At 40.5% G+C, this 22,080-nt stretch overlaps 2 protein-coding genes across 2 annotated transcripts in view; one reads left to right on the forward strand and one right to left on the reverse strand.

Annotated features, from left to right (window-relative positions):
- LOC140557763 (uncharacterized) lies at positions 1-11,274 on the forward strand. Its single transcript, XM_072682536.1, has 12 exons — positions 1-262; positions 737-896; positions 1,956-2,088; positions 3,852-3,886; positions 4,698-4,767; positions 4,921-4,955; positions 5,375-5,432; positions 6,823-6,909; positions 7,043-7,062; positions 7,183-7,198; positions 7,396-7,485; positions 8,824-11,274. Exons 2-12 carry the CDS (start codon positions 758-760, stop codon positions 8,825-8,827), a joined length of 687 nt encoding a protein of 228 aa, XP_072538637.1. The 5' UTR covers positions 1-262; positions 737-757; the 3' UTR covers positions 8,828-11,274.
- The window catches only part of prkaa2 (protein kinase, AMP-activated, alpha 2 catalytic subunit), a 19,068-nt gene continuing 7,856 nt past the window's right edge, over positions 10,869-22,080 (reverse strand). Inside the window, exons 4-9 of the mRNA XM_072682493.1 lie at positions 21,276-21,420; positions 19,759-19,846; positions 17,385-17,609; positions 16,403-16,904; positions 16,136-16,262; positions 10,869-14,944 (exon numbers count right to left, since the gene is read on the reverse strand). Of these exons, the coding sequence (XP_072538594.1) occupies positions 14,703-14,944; positions 16,136-16,262; positions 16,403-16,904; positions 17,385-17,609; positions 19,759-19,846; positions 21,276-21,420 (1,329 nt within the window). The 3' untranslated portion in view covers positions 10,869-14,702. The remainder of the gene's footprint in view (positions 14,945-16,135; positions 16,263-16,402; positions 16,905-17,384; positions 17,610-19,758; positions 19,847-21,275; positions 21,421-22,080) is intronic.

Here is a 22,080-nt window from a genome sequence, read left to right on the forward strand (position 1 = left end):
GGAAAAGGAAAAGAAGGAGCAAAAGGAGAAGGAAAAAGGAAAGAAGGAGCAGAAGGAGAAGGAAAAGGAAAAGAAAGAAAGCAAAGAGAAGGATAAGGACAAGAGGGAGCAGAAAGAGAAAGTGGTTAAGGACAAGGACAAAGAGAAGAAGGAACACAAAGACAAGGACAAAGAGAAGAAGGAACAGAAGGAGAAAGAAAGAGAGAAGAAGGAACAGAAGGAGAAAGAGAAGAAGGAAAATGAAATAAAGAAAACGTTTAAGGTAAGACACAAAACAATGGTGTGTTCATGAGCAAGCTTGTGTTTAGTTTCAGTCCACAGGATTCATTCCTCAGATTGTTAATTATTTAATCAGACCATATTGCATGTGCTACGTATGTTAACTACTAATTAACTACTACTTAAGAGCTACTACAGCGAAAAAAGGCCATGTGTTTTTTGGGTTTTCTCCCAACTTTAGTAGTTTTTAATTCCCTAACACACAATACTACCAACACTGGAAGGTTAAAGGCTAGCATGTTCTTCCTTCTGGAACTTCTGGCATCCTAGCCACCCAATAAGTGGGCAGAATTGGCTTTGCTCTCTGGTGCTCCTAGTCACCGATGGCTCTAAAATCACTTGCCATGATGGCAGCAGAGCTTAGATAGCTTCATCACTATTTTTTAAAACATCCATTTTGAAAGTGTATTTCTGTTGCACCCCCCCCCCCTTTTTTTTCCTTTCTCTCTCTCTGTAGATCACAGGAGAGGAGGAGGCAATGTACCAGGTCAGAGTGAGGGAGACCTGCAAAGGCCGTAAGAATGACCTGGCAGTGAAAGCCGGAGAGACAGTCAGCATTATTCGCACCACCGACTGCCCTAAAGGAAAATGGCTGGCCAGGGACAGCAATGACAAATGTGAGTCATCCCAAAAATAACCTGCAAAACAACAAACGAAAAGTTCTGTAAAAAGACAGTATATGAATTTGAACAAGGGTGTTAATAGGGAGTGTATCCCCCTTTGATGCAGGAACAGCCTCTGCTCTTCTGCGAAGGCTTTACACTAGATGTTGGATGAGAAGACTGAGCCTCGTTCACCAGTATTTTTAAATTAAATTAGTTTTTGAGAAAAGTCCTAAGAAAAAGTCTATGTAAGATTAATGATTAATGAGAATTATTCATAGCTCTGCTCTTATGAGGATGGATCCCATTGTTCTTGTAAATTCAACAAATCCCAAATAAGAAAACTTTGGAGAATGGTTTCTTTGAATGAATTTCTTTGAGAATGGTGGTTTCTTTGTAAAAACTGTTCTTAAGAATGGTTGGTGGAAAGACCCATTGATCTTAAGAATCATTCGCATTCACTAACAAGAGCATTAGTGAGGTTAGGTACTGATGTTGGATGGTTAGATTACAATGACGTCATTGCAACTCATCCCAGAGGCATTTGGTGGAGCTCATTACTACAAAGAATGCATTTGCATTGGCTGTGGTGACCATAGGCTCGTGGCTGCTCCATTGTATTGGCAATTTTCAATAGAAAGCTTTTCAATAGAAATTCGATTGATTGTCGATTGATGTTTGATGACTCAATTCGACCATATTCCTCATTTCGTCACCTGATTTTAACTTGTTGACATGTTTCAGAGATCTTCCCGCTATTAAAAACATGTGCATTCACAGCTACATTCACAGCTATGTGCTTTGATTTTTCAGTTGGTGTTAAGGGATCTAAACTAGTGCGCCCAAACATAGTCTGTAAACATGTAAACAAATGCAAATCTTTGGAAACAACCATGGAAACCATGATATACTTTATTGATACATAATTTAGTCTAATGGTAAAGAGTTGTTAATGGATTGCTCAAGTGTGTGCACCTGTTAATGCTTTGTTCATGCGTTTCCAAGCTAACCTCAAATGCCTGTTTAAGCAATGGGTTAAACGTAATGTAGTTTGGTTCTCATAACTGCTTTCAGATGGGTATATCTCAGTGGAGAGTGTGGAGCTGGATGTCCAGGAGATGATGGAGCTTGGGAAGAAAGCTAAAGCATCCAGCAGACCCAGCAGCAGTGTGTTTACAGACCCTGAGGCCACCAGTACAGGCAGCAGGTAACCATGCTGTAGCATTAAGTGTCGATAGAAAGTTTGTGAAACTCTTTTCATTTTTTTTTTTAATTTCCTAAAATAAGCCAAACTTATCATGAGTCATAAAACTAGACCAAGAAAACTAGTTTTTATGATATTTAACTGATGATCTTATCTTATCTAGGTGGGCTAATTAGGAGCCCCTTTCCCAAGGACTTATTGGTGTAGTGCAGCATAGTCATTCAGACTGGGAATCGAACCCCAGTGGTGTGGTCGTTTACTGTAAGATAGTGGTGTAATCTGCTACCATTGGTTGCACCACACCAACCAGGGTGCTCACTGCATTTATTTTTTGAGCAAACTTATTCTAAAGGTAAAGGTGCACGTATTTGTCACTGTACAGCGAAATGTGTCCTCCGCATTTAACCCATCTGTGGTAGTGAACACACACACTAGTGAACTAGGAGCAGTGAGTACACACACACCCAGAGCGGTGGGCAGCCAACTGCAGCGCCCGGGGAGCAGAGAGGGTAAAGGGCCTTGCTCAAGGGCCCAACAGTGGCAGCTTCCCAAGCCCGGGAATCAAACCCACAACCCTGTTATCGACAGCCCGGTGCTCTAACCGCTGAGACACCACTGCCCACCACTGCCCTCTATTTTTGTCTTAGAAAATCTATAACTTTTGTAACCTTGAAGAGCAGCAATACCTTAAACTGATTGTTTCCAGTAACTGATGATCAGTCCTGAACGACAGGCTGGAAGTATTTTGGCCTATCTCTGCTTACAAAACTACTTTAACTAAGTGACATTGGTAGGCTTCCCTGCATGAACCGGCCTTTGAAGGTCATTTCACAACATTTCTGTTAAGGCCTGGGCTTTGACTTGGCCATTCCCCTGCTCCATGTCTTTATAGACTTGTATGCTTTAGAGCCTTGCTTTATAACTCACTTTCGGTTAAGCTTCAGTTCTCGAACAGATACCCTGACATTCAACCATAGAGTTTGCTGGTACAACTCTGAATCCACAGGTTCATTAATAATGGCAATATGTCCTGGGGTCATTCTTACAGTGTGCTGTTTTTACAGAGTAGAGGCTTCTTCCTTGTGTAAAAACTGCCATGCATACCTTCTTGTTCAGTGATTACCTGATGGTGGCCTGAAATTGGACACTGACACTATTTAATGCCAGACAGACATGTAGTTTTTTTTGTGACTCACGTAACATTATTTGATGGACCTCAGGAGTGATTTTTGCCACTCCTCTGAAAAGTAAAAGTGGTTCTGAAGCTCCTTTATCTGCCTAAGTTTCTTAACATTTTCCAGCCGGGTGAGCTTTATTCGAGTTCCTCAGGAATTTGCTAGAGGCAAGGAACATTGCCATATACCTGTGTGGTGAAGACCAGGCTTTCAGTCTCCCCTTTAAAATATAGATACTCATTCTGACAAAGATATCTAATGATGTTGTATAAATGTGCTCAATAAATACAAAAAAGCTGTAAAATATTTACATTTCAACCAGTTTTCGGGATTAGTTAAGGATCTGATTACATTTCAGGTCACATTTATGCAGAAATATGAAAACTTTATAGCAGCACTGTGTTTATATTTTTTTGTGTTTCATGTTATCTAGTGTAACTTAGGTATGTTGTTGCCATGTGTAAAGATATACTAATGTGCAGTAATATTTGCCTAACCTGTTCAATAACACTGTCATTTCATTTAACATTAATATCAAAAATATTGGTAGTATTGCAGTGTATGGATTGTGTTTATTCTGTTATTTTGCAGATCCTCAAACCATTACACTTTAACCCAAGAGAGCTGTAAGTACATTTTTCAGACTTTTCACATGTGAAGACATCAAAGTGTGTGATAGGGTCGGTTTACACCTGGCATCAAAATGCATCTCCAGTGTCATCAGATCAGATCTGATTGTACTGTCCCGTGAAAAAAACACACCAACACATACATCATGTCCATTTTATTTCCTGTAAACAACGGTTTCTCATCAAAACTGTCCTGCTTCGGGAGACTGCGAAAAGTTTAGTGGAGCTGTGGAGGTTCTACAACACAGTGGAACAGTAGAAGGTTCTCACATTCCCGTAACGGCTCCATCAGGAAAAAAAAACAACAGACTATTTAAACCAGAAGGGAACTAACATTGTAATACTGCTCTCACCTATTGGTTAATGAACAAACGAGGGCAATAGAGCAAGAGAGAGAAGCCAAGATCCATGGTAATAATTACTCATATTAATGTTTTTGATTGACATATGATGTATTTTCGTTTGCCTGATAGAATCCAATTACAGAAAACTCCATTTACACTTGCATTAAATGTGGACAGGATCCGTCTCTGACCACCTCTGAAAGTGATTGCAATCACAGTGCGTCTCGAGTGCTTACTCCTGGTTTTTCATGTGGACAAGTGAAATCTGAACGTGATCCGATCATCAAAAACAGTTACATGTTAAACAGGCTCCTATTGTTCATTTTCTTGTCTATTTTTATCATTAAGGAAGTAACAAACAGTTCATTCAAAGCACTGCATTGTATAGTTAATCATTTAGATCTATTTTTGCTCCAAATACTTAAAAAACATTTGTCTCAAATGAAAATGGTTTGTGTCTTTAGTCACGGACGACAGCGAGGAATGGTGCGACGATGACGATTCACCATTTACTCAAACCGACCTCAAGAATCTGTAAGTATTGACACAGAGTGTGTTGCCGTGTAGGTTTCTTTCTGTTGATGTGACTGAAATGATGTTTCTGCTGTGTACTTAAGAAACATAGAAGTACTTTATCTTGTGTTTAAATGCTTGTATTGCTAAAAATGGTCACTATCAATCTTCCAGAGAGCTGAATCAGAGATTATCTTCCCTGGAAAAAGGTGAGTCAAATAGGAAGCAATTTCTTGCAAAGTCTGTTGCAGATAGCTATCACTTAGTTATCACGAGTCATCCTGACATGTAGGAAATGATCAGAAAGATGATAACACCCAGATCAGTATGTTTCATGTTGAAAAAAAAACATCATACATGCAGTAGTGTTTCAGGCAGCTGTGTTACTTGTTACAGTGCAGAAAGAAAAGGGGTTAATTGCCCTCTAAATTAGACTTGCAGATTCTAATATGTGTGCTCATCAACAGGCGTGGTTTTGGGTTGAGTTTAAAAGCCGTTTAGTGCTAGACAGAGCTTCTGTGAAGATGTCACACCAGAAACCCAGAGCTTTTTCTTTGAACGCTGTAGGTCTTGATGTTGTCTTCTAGTTTTGAATGCTTTTTGTAAACTGTTGTCTTCCATGTCTCAGTGAGTGCGGAGGCAGATCCAGCTAAGCAAACACAGACTGATGGAAATGAAAATGTTCAGTAAGTACCAGTGTTGACTGATATGCTACACTCACTAAATGCTAGGTCCTAAATGTCTCACGTCTGCTCGTTTGCTCTGAATGATCTCGTTTATGGCCTTGTTTGGTACAGTGTGTGTTTAGTACATCTGTCTATATGTTTACTTGTATTACATGCAAATGAATATCTGTATGAAAATGAAAAAAAAAACATTTCAAAAGACTGAGAGACAGATTTGCTAAAAGAGGCACTACTTGCCAACAGTCTACAGAGTTTCTGCGCTAGTGGGCGTGGTCATTTTAATATGGTAATCACTGAGAACTTCCATACAAATGAAAACAGGCACAACTTTCTAATTAGCATATTAACACCAGCACAGTGTAAACCCCTGATTCTGTTTGCACAAAATTCTGTGTGTGCCAGGCAAAACAGAAAAAAATAGATATGCTCTAAATGCTCTAAAAGGTGGCCTGTAGGAACATTTAGGATACCCGAGTATAAAATCTGATTCCTCAGAGTACTTCATTTAAATGAAGGTTCCTATGGGATTATTAGGCTACTATATTTGGATCCAACTATAAGGAACTTCTTCTGTCCTCACTGAAATACACATTAGCTCTTTGCAGAGGCTTTCATCCTTATAAATGGATTCTTTAAACACCACAGTTTCAAATGGAAGAACCTGGAATGTTTCCTTTTAACAGTGTAGAATGGTGGTTGGTGTAGAGTAGTGGGTAACTTGGCAGACTAGGGTTTGATTTCTGCAGCTAGGCCAGCACATCCTGCTACATTCACCTACCTGTGTAACATCAGTGTCAGACAAATGGTGTACAAAAGTGCATTTAAAAAGCATTGTGATTGAGCAAGTGATTTTGTCAAATCCCAGTGCAAGTCCACTGAGAGAGTCCTGCACATTTGGAAACTGTGTGAGTGTGACTCAAGAAACAGCCCGAAAAGTAATCAGTAAACAGTAGGAAATTGTAATTTAGGTAAAAATAAATATCTTAAGATACTTTCATAAATGCCATTTCACACTTCTTCAATCTTAAAGGTCTGTTAGGCCTATTTAATCATGTAAATCATGACATGTCATTTTAATGCCAAAATTGTGTTATCTGCCTCTTATTTATTGTTATTGATGCAAGTGTTTGTGCATGATGCTTCTCTAAAGTAAACATGAGACGAACTATAGTCTATAGAAATGAACAATGACATATAATAATTTGTAGTATTATGCTATATCCCATTGTCATATTGCGTTGTATTTATTTTGGGTTACTTTACTTCACCTTCATGTCTACTGGTTAGTAAATTCAAAACAGACACAAACATATTGCTGGATTTCAATGTCTGGGTCTGATGTGGATATGCTTATGTTTTCTGAATGATCATGTTTTTGTGCACACTGCAGAGCAAGACATGAAGCACTTCAGAAACTGGCAACCTTCTTTGCGCAGCCTAAAATGCCTGGTCATGCTACTCTGAGCAAGAACACAATGTAAGACTCAGCTCTTGTGCCTCTGAGGGGCATTCCAATTCCTGTAGTGTATTCAAGCAGTCAGTTTAATATCAAATACACAAAGAAATCTGAACCTTGTCTTCTCTTTTCTGCTGCATGTTTGCGTATGAAGAATTGAAGAAGCAGAGTCAGGTAAGACTTTATGTGACAAAATCATGAAGCTTAAATAATATGGGCAGTTTACTAGTATCAAAGAGTTTAACTAACATGCTGTTTTTTGTGTTGTTTTGACTCTTTTTCATGTCTGTGTAGATGAACCAGAAAGCACGTAAGTTCTCTCAGAATGCTGACATTCACACACACGTACACGTACAAGCTCTCCATCCATGTATTGTCTGTTTGTCTCGCAGGGGCATGCTGTCAGGCTGGTTTTGCATGTCGAATGTATAGAATTCTCCTGCTGGTTGTGTCATTGCACTGGCTCTGCATCCACATTGCTCTCTCCTTTCCTTTAATCCTTTAAAGGGCTAAACAGGATGTAGATCTACAGATACTTCCTCCGCCGGACCTCTACGCAGACCTCGTTGTGGGGGAATCAGAGGGCATCTACTGCAAGTATGTGGATAAGATTGTTATTTAACCAAACCCTCACCTTAACCAAAGCATTGGACAGGTGGCCTACAGCTACTGCTACATCAATGGAGGCCTCGAGTCTCAGTTGTGTACAGCAGTTGTTCTCAATCTTCGTCCTGAAGAAGTTCTGCTCTGCACATTTTAGTATTGTCTTAATCTAACACACCTCTTTCAACTCAGAAAGGGCTTGTTAATTAGTTTATGACCGACATAAGGTGTGTTGGAGCAGGGATAACTCTAAAATGTGCAGAGGCAGGGTCTATATACAGATATAAAGTGAATATTGAACTTAAAGTTAGGTGTTTAGCATTTTTAACAACGCCATGTTATCAATACTATTGTGCTGCTCTGGAGCCCTGCATATAAAATGTGCAAATTTAGTAAACCCTTTTATTTTAAGAAGTAACATGAACATAGATAGTTAGTCTATATACAGGAAGGGTATATATATGTTGTTTGGACAAAACTAATGTCTATAGGTGTTCCATGGTAAGATAATAGTCTAGAAATCAAATGCTAAAAAAGAAGTTAGTAGGATTATGGGACTGAAGATGACTGAAAATAGATGCATTCAGATCAGCCAGAGGAGAGATTAGTACTTCATTAGAAGCGCATTAAATATTACTAGAAAAAGGACCTAAGGGTTTTTTACAGTTTGGATAACAGAGATTTACTTTTTTTAGCCTCATAATTCCAGTACTAATAACAGGCAGATTGGCAGAGACTAGTATTGGGACACTCCTCTTAATCATTGAATTCAGGTGTTTCATTTAATCCCATTGCAACAGGTGTATACGATTAAGCATCTAGACATGCAGTCTATCTTTACAGACATAAGTGAAAGAATGGGTGGTTCTAAAGAGCTCACTGAATCGGATGCCACCATTTCAACAAGTGAAATTTCTCACCCTAGATATTCCACCATCAACTATGAGAGGTATTATTGAAAAGTGGAAGTGTTATAGCATAGAGCAGAAAGGTCTCCAGCGCTCTGCTTACTCAATAACTGCAGAGTTCCAGGCCTGCTATTAGAGCTACATAAAGGGAGCAACTTCATATCAATGCTTATGGGTTTAGAATGGGTTGTCATTAAAGCTTCTGTAGATGTAATGTGCAGTCCCAATACTTTTGTCCACATAGGGTATGTAGAGTGTTACAATTTAGTGTGTTAGACAAGAACTTTATTGTAGTGTAAGGATCACTGAAAAGATCATGAGCTCATGTAGGGATTGGCAGTCGTGAACCTAAATCCAGATTAAACAGACTAAACAGACTACATACTGTTTGATATTTACAGTGTATTTCACTTTTCCTTCACAGCTGATTCACAACAAGCCTTTTGAGAGACTGGAAGAGTTTGCACCCGTCAGGACTGGCTGTTACTGACTTGGGTTTGCTAATTTGCCATGTCTGGAGGTGTGTTGTTGTAAAACTACTGGAACTCTTACACCCTGACTGGTATGAAAGAATGCTGTCAGGTGTGTAGAAAAAAAGGATGCGCTGGTATGCGCATGGTGTACACGTGGCTAAAGGCAGGACTTCCTTTAAATTCTATTTTATGTAAGAACAGATTTGTATGTTGAAGTATAAATTACCTTTGGGATGATGTTATCACTTCCCTTCTTTCAGCTGGGTGCTTTCAATTCCATCACGCTACCCTGCGTGACCTTCGCCGAGAATACTCTAGATGACTTTGGCTGTAGATATGATCTTATGTAAAGAAAGGGTTTGGAACAGATAAAGCTAAAGTGAAAGACAGAGAACAGCTAAACAGAGATTAACCTAACTAAAGTGTGTTATCCGTTTATTTGTACATTTTGAATCACAAAATCTTGGTTGCGTTTATCTGCTTGGCTTGTTTGATTTCTTTTTTTACTTTCACTCGAGTGGAAGCCTTGGTACGTTGAAGTATTCCCCGCACAGTCCTTACAAAAGTTACACGCCGCTATGGACAAGCCAGGGCTGAATTGGGTTGTGCTTTGATAGTATTACATCCGTTTTAGAATCTGAAGTTATCCATTTGGTGTTACTGTAAATGTATGAAGTGCTTTAAACCTCTTGTTTTAAACCTCTCGAGTGGATTTTTTGGTTTTCTGTTAGAGATGCAAGAGTGCCTAAGCAACTATTTTCCAGTGCTCCTCCATTGCACAGTTCAGTGAACCCATGAATGGATTCAGTCAGTAGCTGAAGAGTTCAATCTGGTATGTAACAGTGGTACAAACACTAAAATGTGCATTTTAGAGGGACCCTAGGACTGGAAAGTATTTATTTTTAAGAAAACTCTGAGTACAGTGAAAACTGGTACAGTGTTTGGCCTGTTGACAATGCAATGCTCTTTTAATATACAAAGGAACGTATATCAGTGATGTTAGGATGTGCATATTATTTCACTGATACACGCTGTGAATCAAATGCAGTTATGTTTTATGCTATTACACTGACCATGAAATAAAAGAAAAAGGAGTATTTATTTTTTCTGTTATTTTAGTTTAAACATCTGTATTGAAAACATACACCAATCAGCCATAACATTAGCATGTATTAGTATAGTCAAGTGAATTCAAAAACATTAATTTTCGTAATCTACAGTGGCATCCGTTGAGGGGTGGGATACATATTAAGCAGCAAGTGAACAGTCAGTTCTTGAAAGTGATGTTAAAGGCAGGACAAATGTGCATCAAGCACAAGGTGACTCAGGACGGGCTAGAAGTCAGAACATCAGGCAGGTCTTGTTGGGTTTTCCCAACCAAAAGTGCTCCAAGAAAGGACAACCTGTGAACCAGCAACAGGGACATGGGCACCTAAGGCTCATTGATGCGATCCATGGAGGCCCCACCTCTCAACTTACAGGACTTGCTTAAAGGATCTGCTGCTAACGTCATGGTGCCCGATACCACAGGGTGCTTTAGCAGTCTTTTGGAGTCCATGGCTCGAATGGTCAGATCTGAGGGCAGGTGGTACTAATGTTATGGCTGATACTGAAAAAAGAATAATTATATAACACATTGTAAGACTTTTCTGTTATTAAAACCCTTATTGTTTTCTGTCTCAATTTCTAATACACTTTTTTTTTGTATAATTTTATATAGTACCATCCAACAAAATACATTGATACTGATCAGAAACAAACTGGAGCTGTTTCAACTGTGTAAATAACGCACTCAAGGAGACTTGTGACTGTACTTTTTCTTTGTGATTATTTTTTTTAGTTCAGTACTTATAAAACATTTTTAAAACATTGAAAAGATTCTTTTGAGAAAAGAAAAGAATGAATGTGCATTGTGAAATCTGAATGTAGTAGTGAGTTAGCATAGCAAAGCATGAACATATGTATGTATTGATGGCAATAACCACAACACTCAATATGCATATATGTTGTCTATTTACTTCTCCTTTTGTACAATAAATAATAAAGTGCAAATCAGAACAGGAACACCATGCAGTGCATAATCTGTGTAAAAACAAACCACACGTTTGAACTGAAAGAGATACACTCACATGTATAGACATATAGACACAGTTAAAGAGAACACTGTCTCACACCAGGTATGGTACACACACTTACACAACACAAGAATAGGCAGCAACAACAACAACAAAACAAAAAAAAACACAACCCTGCTTAGACAGACGGCATACTGCACTAAAGTGACAACTGCAGGCACTGGAGTTGTACTGATTTGGAACGTGGTTGCCATGCTTGGGACTATTATTGTCTTGGAGTGTTGTAGTCTTGCAGATTGCGAACGAAACAGCAAACATTAAAAAAAAATGCCCATACTGGAGTTTTGATCTCTTAATTAAACTGGATAAAACAGCAACATAGATGTGTCATTACAGACAGTGCTGGTCATGACAGCGGCACTGGAGGATAGCTCAATACACTGGCTAATGAAAGCTAGGACATAGAAATCAGAAGATCTGAACGTAAGAAATGATGTCATTAAGCTTGTGAATGGCCTTTACTGTGCTATAAGCAAAAAAAGCCTTCTATATGGTATAGTAGTAAAGCTGACGTAACAGTAGTGCAACCCTTTTAGGGTCATAGGGCAAAGAACCACCTACTAGAGGTTTTCCACCACATTCGAAGGATTCTTTAAGTTGGCCTGGTTCTGTAATGAACCATGAGCTTTACTCAAGCGAAAGTGAAGAGAGTTAGGCCAATCAGAAGCAACCCAAAGACACAATATCCATCAAAAAATGATCAATTTAGTATTTTCTCAGAATAGCCTTGAAATGTCCACAACTACAGCCTCTACCATGGTTTTTTAGTGAATGCAATGGTTCATTAGATTCATATAACCATGCTTAAAAGGTTCTTTACATACAAAGAAAATCCTCCTTCCCTAGGCTCTTTAAACAAATGCTTCTATATAGCACTAAAAAGGGTTCCACTACTGTTACAAGTCAAGGAAGCATGTTTGTTAAGTGTACTTCTGTATTAGGACATGTCCAGGTTGAAGTTATCTTGAAAATATCTTGTATTTCACAGAGCAGGATATCTTAAGCCATATCACTGACTTTTCTTATGATCCTGTTGACCTTAGGCTTAAGTTATCTGGCTAAGTGAGAAAAAACTCCCTGTCCCATGTTTTGTCTCCTGACTGTCGTACCCCCAGTTTGTCTACAATAGCCAGTGTAATGCTATATACTCAGCAGCAGGGGGCAGCAATTGCCCTCAAACTCTAAACACTATTGTTTTTTTTTCCAGAAGGTGCACAGCTCCTTGCGTTAATACAGCCCACCATCCCGCCCGCTGTTAGTGGGGGATTAACAAGTAAATGTGAAGAATGTGCTCTACCAGGTCCTTGACTCTGCCATGGTCTAGCCAGGCTCTAGCCAGGCTCAGACATTTCTAGTGGCACGCCAACAAAAAGGCAACAGCCTCGAGCATGCGCTGACCCCTCTATATACAAGCAAAGTTCAAAGAGGACTGCATATCTTCTTCCATAAACAAAGTTATCTGCTGATCATCCTGCAGACATCAAAAAAAAAGAAGAAGCTTGTCATCGCCGCTCGACTCCTAACCCTAACAATTCCTCTCTTGTTTGAAGTCTCTGCACTGCATTGTTTCTGATCTGCTTATTACATTCAGTTATGAATGGCGCATTGATTTACCGCAGCCACATTGTGTAACAGTAAGAGCACACTTAACATGGTACAAAAACCACTAACAGCATGCATTCACCACAAGCCATTCCCTACTCACTTACAGTACGAAGACAAGAGGGCCTGGGAGATTCAGGAAGACCACCTCATCCAAAAGACACTAGCATAAAGAAGGCTACAGTTACGAGTAGTGGTTGGCGTCCTGCTGGAAAGCAAGACGTGATAATAAGAAGAGTAATGGCGTGAAAAGGCCTACGGACAGTGTTTTATTTAGATGCGCTGGCTTTTGCTTTGCAATGAGGGCCGAATGACTGAAATCCAGTATCTGCATGTGCACTGGTTTATAACCCAAATTTCCTGGGGATAAAGTTACTGCGCATGAAGAAAAGCTCAGCCATTCAGGAAATGAGACTCCTAAGTCTTCGCTGTGTTCTTTGTCCCTCCTGGCTAAGTTGCCGTCGTCTAATCACATGAGACGTTGGCACGAAGAACCTACACCACGTCACCTTCCTGAACTCCCGTTGTCCCCCTTTGTGAGCTCACTTGTTTAACAGTGGCCAGAGCCCTGGTTAGCAAACCATCAAAGGCCCTGATGGTAACATTCTAGAAGTGAGGTGAGGTTAAATAAATATATACGGCTAATAAATACATCTACTTCAGCTATACACGCGCACATGTACACATTCACACACACACAAAACATCTCGAAGAATTGTATTCCTCAGAAACTAAAGGGGATGTGTTCCGTTTAAGGCATCAGAGGAAGGTGTGCATGGTTTGAACTCTTAAATGCTCGTGGCTTCAGTTTATTTTACCAGTGTCGGCGAATACCATCGCTCCATCTCAGGTTCAGTGTACTAGCATATTTCGAAGGGGGAATAAAAATGGAGCTATGCTGTTATTGGGAATATTTGATTAAACAGCTAAAATAGAAGTACTCTGATATTCAGACTACATACGCAGCTTTCTTTCAACCTCTCTCTCAGACTCTGTCTCTTTCATCATACTGCATCTCCTCTTTAAGGCCTAGGCCCATGTGTGGTGCAGTGGAGTCTGAACACAGCACCCTAGTCAAACTCTCCCACCTTCTTTCACGCTGTGCTCTGCCTCCTTTAGCCAAAACAAGGCACCATGTTCAGCTTTCGGCTACTCTCTCCTCTCCCTGTCCAACACATTTGTCATTTCATAGCGAGGAAATTCCATGGATTTAAGGCATCAGTGCACAAACCTACCCCACTGAGTCTCCGACATGGTGACTAAGTGTATAGGCAGTAAGAAAGGACTGGAGAGAGGCACAGCACTAAACAGCGAAAAATGCCCTTCCTCAGCACAAGCCGGAGAGCGAATCACACTAGGATAACTGCATGTGAAGACCTGCGTCTGCAATCCTGCCTTTGCCTATGCAAGCAAATCTATGACGATGCTCGCTGCTGTGCTTTGCGCTAAAGGTACATACTCCGCGCTCCTATTGCCTCATCACTAAAAGCCGCTGCTCAAAACACTTGCTGGGAACTCCATACTCCACAAGTTAGTGCTTAAATAATGCAACTCAATACCATAAAGAATCTCTGAAAAATAAATAATCTGATATCTAACAAAATTATAATCATCCTCTTTTCATGCATATAAACTGAATTTTTGGTATGTCATCGCAATCAACAGCAATTTGACTAATGTGATCGACGTGAGAGTCTTATAAATAGACTGTATAATACATGTATAACATAATCAGTATTATCAAAACATTTTATGTATGTAAAGATATAAATGAAGATATATTATGTAAAGATATAAAAACAAAACCGATAAATCAGATGAAGGACTCTGTGGCCTGCAAAGGCCTCAGAATGCCATGCTGCTATGCTGGAGAATTCTGCTATCACGGCTGAGTGTAATGTAAGTGAAATGTAATTGTGGCTGACCCTGCAGAGGGTCCGACTTACAAGTGACCTCCGCTCAAGAGGCCACGATTCACAACTACTGACCCCTTGCTTCCTCAGGGGGTTCTCGTCACTATGTGCGAATGAGTGAGCATGTGTGTGTGTGTGTGTGTGTGTATGCAAGTGAGCGAGCGCGTGTATGTGTGGGGTTCAGCGCGCCAGTGTAGTGATGAGGCTGGCGCACATCTCGAAGAAGTCCATGGTGTGGCTACCCTGGCGCGGGGCCAGCATTGGCATGCTGCCTGGCAGAGAGCCCGGCAGCGAGCTGCTCAGCTGCGGCATTTCCACGGCAATGGTCGCGGAGTCGATGCTGAGGCGGGGCCGGTGGAGGCCGGCGGCCGAGCCAGAGCGCTGGGGAGTGGACGAACCGGACTTCTGCTCGATGATGTCATCTGGAAGGCACAGAGGCCAGAGCATGCAATGAACACTCCGGGAACTTTGCTGACAGTAAGTCAGATCAATTCCATAGCAGTGTCGTGACACGTCAAAACCCTGGCATCTCTAAACCATGTCTTCCCCGGAAAACAACTGAAACAGCCATCTCTCCAGTATCGTCGGAGTCCCTGAATCACAGTGTTTAGACTGTGCAGATACCGTTACTGGCACCGAGCAGCCTATCTAATCATAATAACGTACAACAAAAGCACCATCTGTACTAAAGTATACACCCTGACTAAAGAGCTAACCCACCTCAAGCACAGTATCATCTTCCTCTTGCTTAAATTTTTAGACCTAAAGGGTACAGCTTTCATTCTCATGGCAGAATGTGACTACTGCACCATTTAAGGTGCAACTGAAACGGCTGATTTTATCCCCGCGACGATATGGTACAGTTATTTAACATAATTTCTTTACCCTGCCAAGGTACACTTAATATGATTGCTTTATCACCCGGGGTCCAGCCACGTCCCTGATTGACTTGAGCTTTATTCAAAGAGCAGTTCGGACTAAAATGTACAGCATTGCTTGAAAGTTTGTGAATCCTATACAGTTTTATGGGATCCAAGTGGCTCAGTGGGCTTCTAGTGCGCTACCACTAGTGGGGTCGCATGTCACAGGCTACTTTGGCAGTAGTGGCCGGAGTGAGAACACCACTACCTGCCAGTTTAGCTACCACATCATGTCTGGGTGACTATGCTGTGCTACTCCTAACACTAAACTGGCCAATCTCTGTAATGCGAGTAACCTTGTAAGTCGCTCTGGATAAGAATGTCAGCTAAACAACATAAATGTAATGTAAATGAGAGAGCACCACAAAAGTTTCACAAACTTCTTAGCGACACTTCTTGAAACAAACTAAACTTCAGAAAGCAATCCTCAGAGACATCAGAAAAAATCAATTGTAGTCTTTGAGATTGTCTGAATTTGGATCCACTGATCCCTTTTCTTCATCACAGTCAAATACGGCACAGCCTTCAACAGTGGGCAGTCATTGTGAGTGGACATCACAGTCATGGTGAAGTCAAAATATCCTGTTTTTAAAGTTTTCATGACACTGCAGCTTTTTTGACACTGCAAGTTTTTGTCCTATTAACGTTGTCCCTTTTACTTAAAATTTTATCCTATGTAAAATGAGCACTTACCATCAATGCTCTTGAAGTCCAGTAGGTAGCTACGGTTGTCCACCTGGTAAAGCTGCAGGCTCATCTTCACAAAATTTCCAGTGACTGGGTTCTTCCGGCGCACCCTCAGGTGATAAGGGTTCACAACCTAGAGTGGAGAAAAAAACAGGCCTAAACCTTTAGTGTGTATGGGCCTATGAAACATCTTCGAATGCACAGGGTGCATTCTTTTGTCAAAAACAGGCAAACCAGTGTATTTCACTTGAAGGTGATTTCAGTGTATCTCACCTTCCAGTCATACTCCAGCTGCTTCATGGCACGGTACACCTCAGCCATGATGTCATAAGGCTTGCTCTGACTACGGATCCCGAGGTGCCATTTGGCCTTCTTCACAGCCAACGGTTTGGGTCTGGTAGTGTTTAGGGCATCTAGAGGGCACCTGGCCTTTGGGCTGTCAGCCAAGAGTGGGGGCATCCTCTCGGGGTGAGGCTTCACCCCTGGGGGCAGGGGCATACCTTCCTCAATGAAGGAACCTGTAGGGGGACTTGAGGCGAGGTAGAACTCGCTTGCCTGGTTCATGATGCGACGGTTGTCGATGATTAGGTGGTAGGCCACAGCCAGCTGGTCCTGAGGGTCTCCACTGTACAGGCTGCTAAGAACCTCAGCCTCCGTGCTCTCGAACTTCTCACACACCTCCCGCACTGCCTCCTCGTCCACCACTGTGCTGTCGTAGGAGGGGTCTTCAGGAAACAGGTAGCCAGGCAGGTCCTGCTTAAACCACTCGTGCTCTCTGAAGGGATGACAGATTTACAGTACAGTTGAACATTCCTGTAAATAGAGCATTTGAAAAATCTTCCTGATTGAACTTATGTAATCTCCATAGAATGCGAAAGTATTGCCAACAGAGCAGCTACACATGAGCCTAAGGTCACTATGCCCAATGTCAAGTGTCTGCTAGAGGGGAATTAAGCCCCTAGAATTAATCTGTAAAGCAGTGGAACTGGGTTATCTGGAGTAATAGAGCTCCATCCAATAGCTCTGGGATGGGCATCATCCAACATCATCACTTGACCTCACTAATGCGCCGGTGGGTGAATGCAATCATATCCTCACAGCAATATTACAACATCTAGTGCAAAGCTTTTTCAGAAGAATAGAGACTGTTACTGGACAAAATTATAGTCTCCAACGCCTTTATACAAAAATGTCTTTTGACTTTTGCTGAAATCTGCTGTAACTTAAAGGCACGGAAGGTGGTGAGCTTTCTGACCTTATGTCTTTGATCGTGGCTCTCTTTAGAGGGTCCACTTGAAGCATGAGCATCAGCAGGCTGGCCACAGAGCGGTTGAGGTATTCAGGGATGTAGAAGACTCCTCCGCGGATCTTCTTGAAGAGTGTGGGAACGTGCTCATCATCGAAGGGCAGAGTGCCACACAGGAGCGCGTACAAGATCACCCCACAGCTCCAGATATCCACCTCTGGACCGGCATACAGTCTGCGGAAGTACACAGGTGTGTGACTGACTGTTTGGGCATTTGCTGATGTAACAAGTATAATATTACAGTAATATCCTAATAATAACCTTTTGTAAAGATTTAATATGTTAAATACAACTACTATATATATATAGGGGGTGGGGGGTGGGTTAGATCTTTGCCACTTTAGGCAGCACATAGATTTTGAAAGCACTGCCACCTTTACGGTTGGCTGTGAAGTGGCTCTGACCTAAAACAGCATGGAATCCCACTCTAACAGCGTAATGATAACTTGTGAAAGCAGAGTTGCTCTCTGAATCAAAAACAGCAGTTTGCTAAAGTCGCAATGATAAAAACATTATACAGGGCCCTCCATAATGTTTGTCCTTTTACATTTGTCCTCTGCTCTACAGTTTAACATTTCTAATCAAACCCATCAGATGTGAGCACACATTCCAGACTTTAATTTAGGGGAATTTGCAATTTCGCCATGTTGAAATTATAACACTTAGTACACACCCCCCTCATTTCAGGGTACCATAATGTTTAGGACACAGCAAGAAGAGGTACAGTACAGAACTTTGCTGCTTATCTCATTTCATAGACATTTGCAAAGTCTCTAATGCAGCCATCTTCAGCACTTGTTTCGAAGCCTTGTTCCCTTACGTTTACTCTTCAGCATATGAAAGCATGCTCGGTTAAATCTAAATCATATGACTGGCAAGAACTTCTCATTTGAAAAACAGTGTGTTTGGGATCATTATCTTGCTGTAGGATGGGCTTGTGGGTATTTAGTTCCTATACACCTTAAAATTCAGTGTGCTACTGTCTTTAGTAGTTGAAAATGGTGTTTGAAAGCTAAGATGCAAGCCTAGATCTCAAATGTCCCAAAACGTTACGGTGCCCTAAAATGAGGGGGACTGTGTAAAAAGTGTTTAACATGGAAAAACATGGAAAATCTCACCCTAGGCTGAGAGGAAATTGGTTTGGAAGGTCAGGAACAACCCAAGGACCACCAAGGCACAAGTCTGGCATGAACTGGAAGCTGCTAAAACACCAGTGACACTGTCTACTGTCAAGCTAGTTGTATATGACCATGGGCTGACAGGCTACAGGCCCAAAAGTCCCGCCTCCAAAATATACACCTTCAAGTTTTCAGCTGATCACAGGGACAAAGAAAAATTTCTTCTGGGGGAAAGTAGTAGTCAGACAAATATAAGTGTTGAATACTCACTCTGCCTAAGACTTTTTCTGTCAAAAAATCATTGAAATCCCAATATTGCTTTGACATTTATGACACTGCTGATTGTATGTAAACTTTTGACCAACAGCTTTATACTGTGTATTAATTTGTGTAGATTCTACAATTCAAGTCCACCGTAACTTTTAAATAGAAGAGGAAATACATTAACAATTAATGAACGAATGCATTTAAATGTTTTGTGAAATATTTTCTGTTCTCAGTGCTTTTACTTCCTGTTAGCAAGTGGTCATGCCTGTTTGATCATTCTTTCTTGTTTAGTCAGTACTATTATTAGCCATTTGCAAAAATGAGCATGACCACATTCATCACATTAAGATGATTGGTGCAATGAATTTGATGACTTGAATTTGATATGAGAGAGTCCAGTCTGACCTCAGTTAAGGTGAGCCACAGTGAGAAATGCTGTTTAAATGCCATAATTTACTACTTGCAACTGATCACCTGATCCACCATGATGTTATATTTATATACCACTGAATTTAGCTCTTTATCAGTAGTGTCAAGAAATTAATCCAACATCAAATACTAGAGTATAGAGCTAATAGATTTAGTATACTGTATACCTCGGCCAGACTGCTAACTAAGCTAATGCTAACCAGCTTCTCTCTAGGTTCAGAGCAGTGCAAATAGAAGTTGCAAATGGAAGTAATGTATTTGAATGTTTTTCCGGTTAAAATAGAGAGGTTCGAAAGCCACATGAACGTAGCTACTTGTGCAGCTTATGCTACTCCCTTGAGATGGTATATACAAAAAAGTGGATTACTCGCAACTCTAGTACTGCTTACCTGTTCTCTTTGCAGCACAAACCGCTAAGCAGCCACAGTAAACTGATGACCCTGCAGATTCTAGTCAGTCTAGCTCACAGATTGAGAATGTGACAGGTTTAAGAGGTCATGGACTCTCACCTTCCAGAGATGACCTCTGGAGCAGCGTAGTTAGGTGATCCACAGCTTGTTCTCAGAAACTCCCCATCTGACATCATGTTTGACAAGCCTTAAATAAAAAAAGACAGCCACAATTAACATCAAACAGGCCAGGCTTTTGACAGTAATTAGGATCGGACGCTAATTGGGTTGAGAGGTCAGCAAAGAAAAACATCTTTCGTGGCAGTTCTGCAGATTGTGCTTTTACAGGCATTTTTTTGTGTATTGACTTTTGACTTGTGCTTTTTATTTTTCATATAAGCTGTTGTTTTCATAAAAGCAAATGTTGACAATATATATATTTTTTCTATTTTTTCTTTTTTTATTCAAATCATAATGTACAAAGCCATGTAAAAGTGTTTACCCTGATCTGAATTCCTAAATATGTGCACAATTTAAATATGGAACTACTTCACATCTTCACTAAAACCTAAATGTGCATAAAAGGGACTGTGAGAGAACAAAAAACACAATAGTGTGAAGAAAATTCCACACCCAATCCCACTGTGTGAAAAAGGGACTGCCTTCTTTACTTCAAGAGCTAGTTACACCCCTTTAGCATCATTAACTGCAACCAAACACTTTTGTAGTTGTTGTGTCTCACAAGGCTGTGGAGGAGTTCTGGTCTACTATTTCTTACAAAATTGCTTCAGATCTGTAATATTTGTTGGCCTTCCATGGTGCATTTCGGGTACAGCTGCAAAACTGTAACCCCTTAAAAAGTCTATAGCCCATTGGTGGCCAAAAGTGTTATTACAAACTTCTACAACCAGAGAATAACCTCACCAGTTTGTACAGACGTCCCTGTAGTAACTGATTAATACAATTTATGGTTTAATCCTAGGCTTAATCTGCACTATTTACACTTTACTGCACATCCTGCTCATCTGCACTCCTGGACACTACTGACACTTAAATACCAATATATGCACATATTTATTCAGTATTGTCATCTGTCTGCTTTATGCCTTATTCTTTATAACTGCCTTTGATCCCTGGTTGGTTTCAAATGGATATTTTTTTACATTTATTGTATTTATTGTTATTGCGTCATTTTTGTGATTACTGTGCTGTATTGTGCAATTGTTACTGGCTGCTATCTATCTATGTATCTATCTATCTATCTATCGATCTCTCAATCTATCTCTTATCCATCTCTCTGTCTGTCTCTCTATCTAAAGTTTAAGTCAGGACTTTCACTAGGCCAGTCTAAAAGTTTTGATTTCTAATCTAAACATTGTGAGGTAGCATTGCTTGTGTGCTTTGGATTATTGTCTTGTTGCATGACCCAACTGTGCTTCAGCTTCAGTTCACGAACAGATGGTCTGAAATTCTCGTGAAAATTTTTCTTTACAGCACTGTACATCAAAATAGAAATATAGTATGAATGAAAATGTAGGATTGCCAGGAGTTCTTACTTGAACTAATAAATATTAAATATTGCTACATTTCTGTATCTCTCTCTCTCTCTCTCTCCCTCTCTCTTTCTCTTAATGTACCAAAGTCGGCGATCTTGGCATTCATGCTGCCATCCAGTAGCACATTCTCGGGCTTCAGGTCTCTGTGCACCACCATGTGTCTGTGGCAGTAGTCCACTGCTGAGATAATCTGCTGGAACAAGCGCCGTGCCTCATTGTCCTCCACCTGCACAGAAGAGAAGAGGGTCAGTATGTGGGAACATTATCATGCCCATAACAAGCCAGCATTTGGTAATTAACTGGCTGCTACTTACTACATCATTAAGCAGTACCTGGTATGGTGAGCTGAATGTTTTTCAGAGCACTTTTATTTGTGCATCATATAATATAATTGCACTATGTTTTAAGTGTCAATTGCTATGTCTTTACCTAGCCGAAAGCTGGTAACTAACTTAACAAGCTAACAACTGCTAATTAGCTAGCTGGTTATTACCATATTGCAACAGAGTAGTGTGCACCATTGAACATAAAAATAAAAGAAATGGTACACCAAGAGTCACATGACAAAGAGGAAACTTTCTGAGATACTTTTCATGGTCATGAGCTAAATGCCACGAAAGAGCATTCTCTACATGCTTGTAGGGGGAAAAGCACAAAATAGACTTGATGTCTAAAAGTGAAATCTGTGCGTGTGTGCCTGTTGTTTTAGTGCATGCCTCAAGGCCAGTTCAAAAAGCCACATTGACTAGACAAGACTGAGGCCTTTTGTTTTTCATCTTGAGACCTGTCTGGAATTATACAGCACTATATGATACACAAATGAATGGGATCTGGAAAATGCTTAGTATTATTTAATAATGTAATCATTAGCAGCTGGTTATTTACC

This window comes from Salminus brasiliensis, chromosome 1, assembly GCF_030463535.1.
Source record: "Salminus brasiliensis chromosome 1, fSalBra1.hap2, whole genome shotgun sequence".
Taxonomy (NCBI): Eukaryota; Metazoa; Chordata; class Actinopteri; order Characiformes; family Bryconidae; genus Salminus; species Salminus brasiliensis.

Bases quoted from the DNA above. Each gene is read 5' to 3' on its own strand.
- LOC140557763 (XM_072682536.1), top strand. From the start codon at position 758: ATGTACCAGGTCAGAGTGAGGGAGACCTGCAAAGGCCGTAAGAATGAC. The intron at 897-1,955 runs GTGAGTCATCCC...AACTGCTTTCAG, and splicing joins CAGGGACAGCAATGACAAAT to ATGGGTATATCTCAGTGGAG. The intron at 6,910-7,042 runs GTAAGACTCAGC...TTGCGTATGAAG, and splicing joins ACTCTGAGCAAGAACACAAT to AATTGAAGAAGCAGAGTCAG.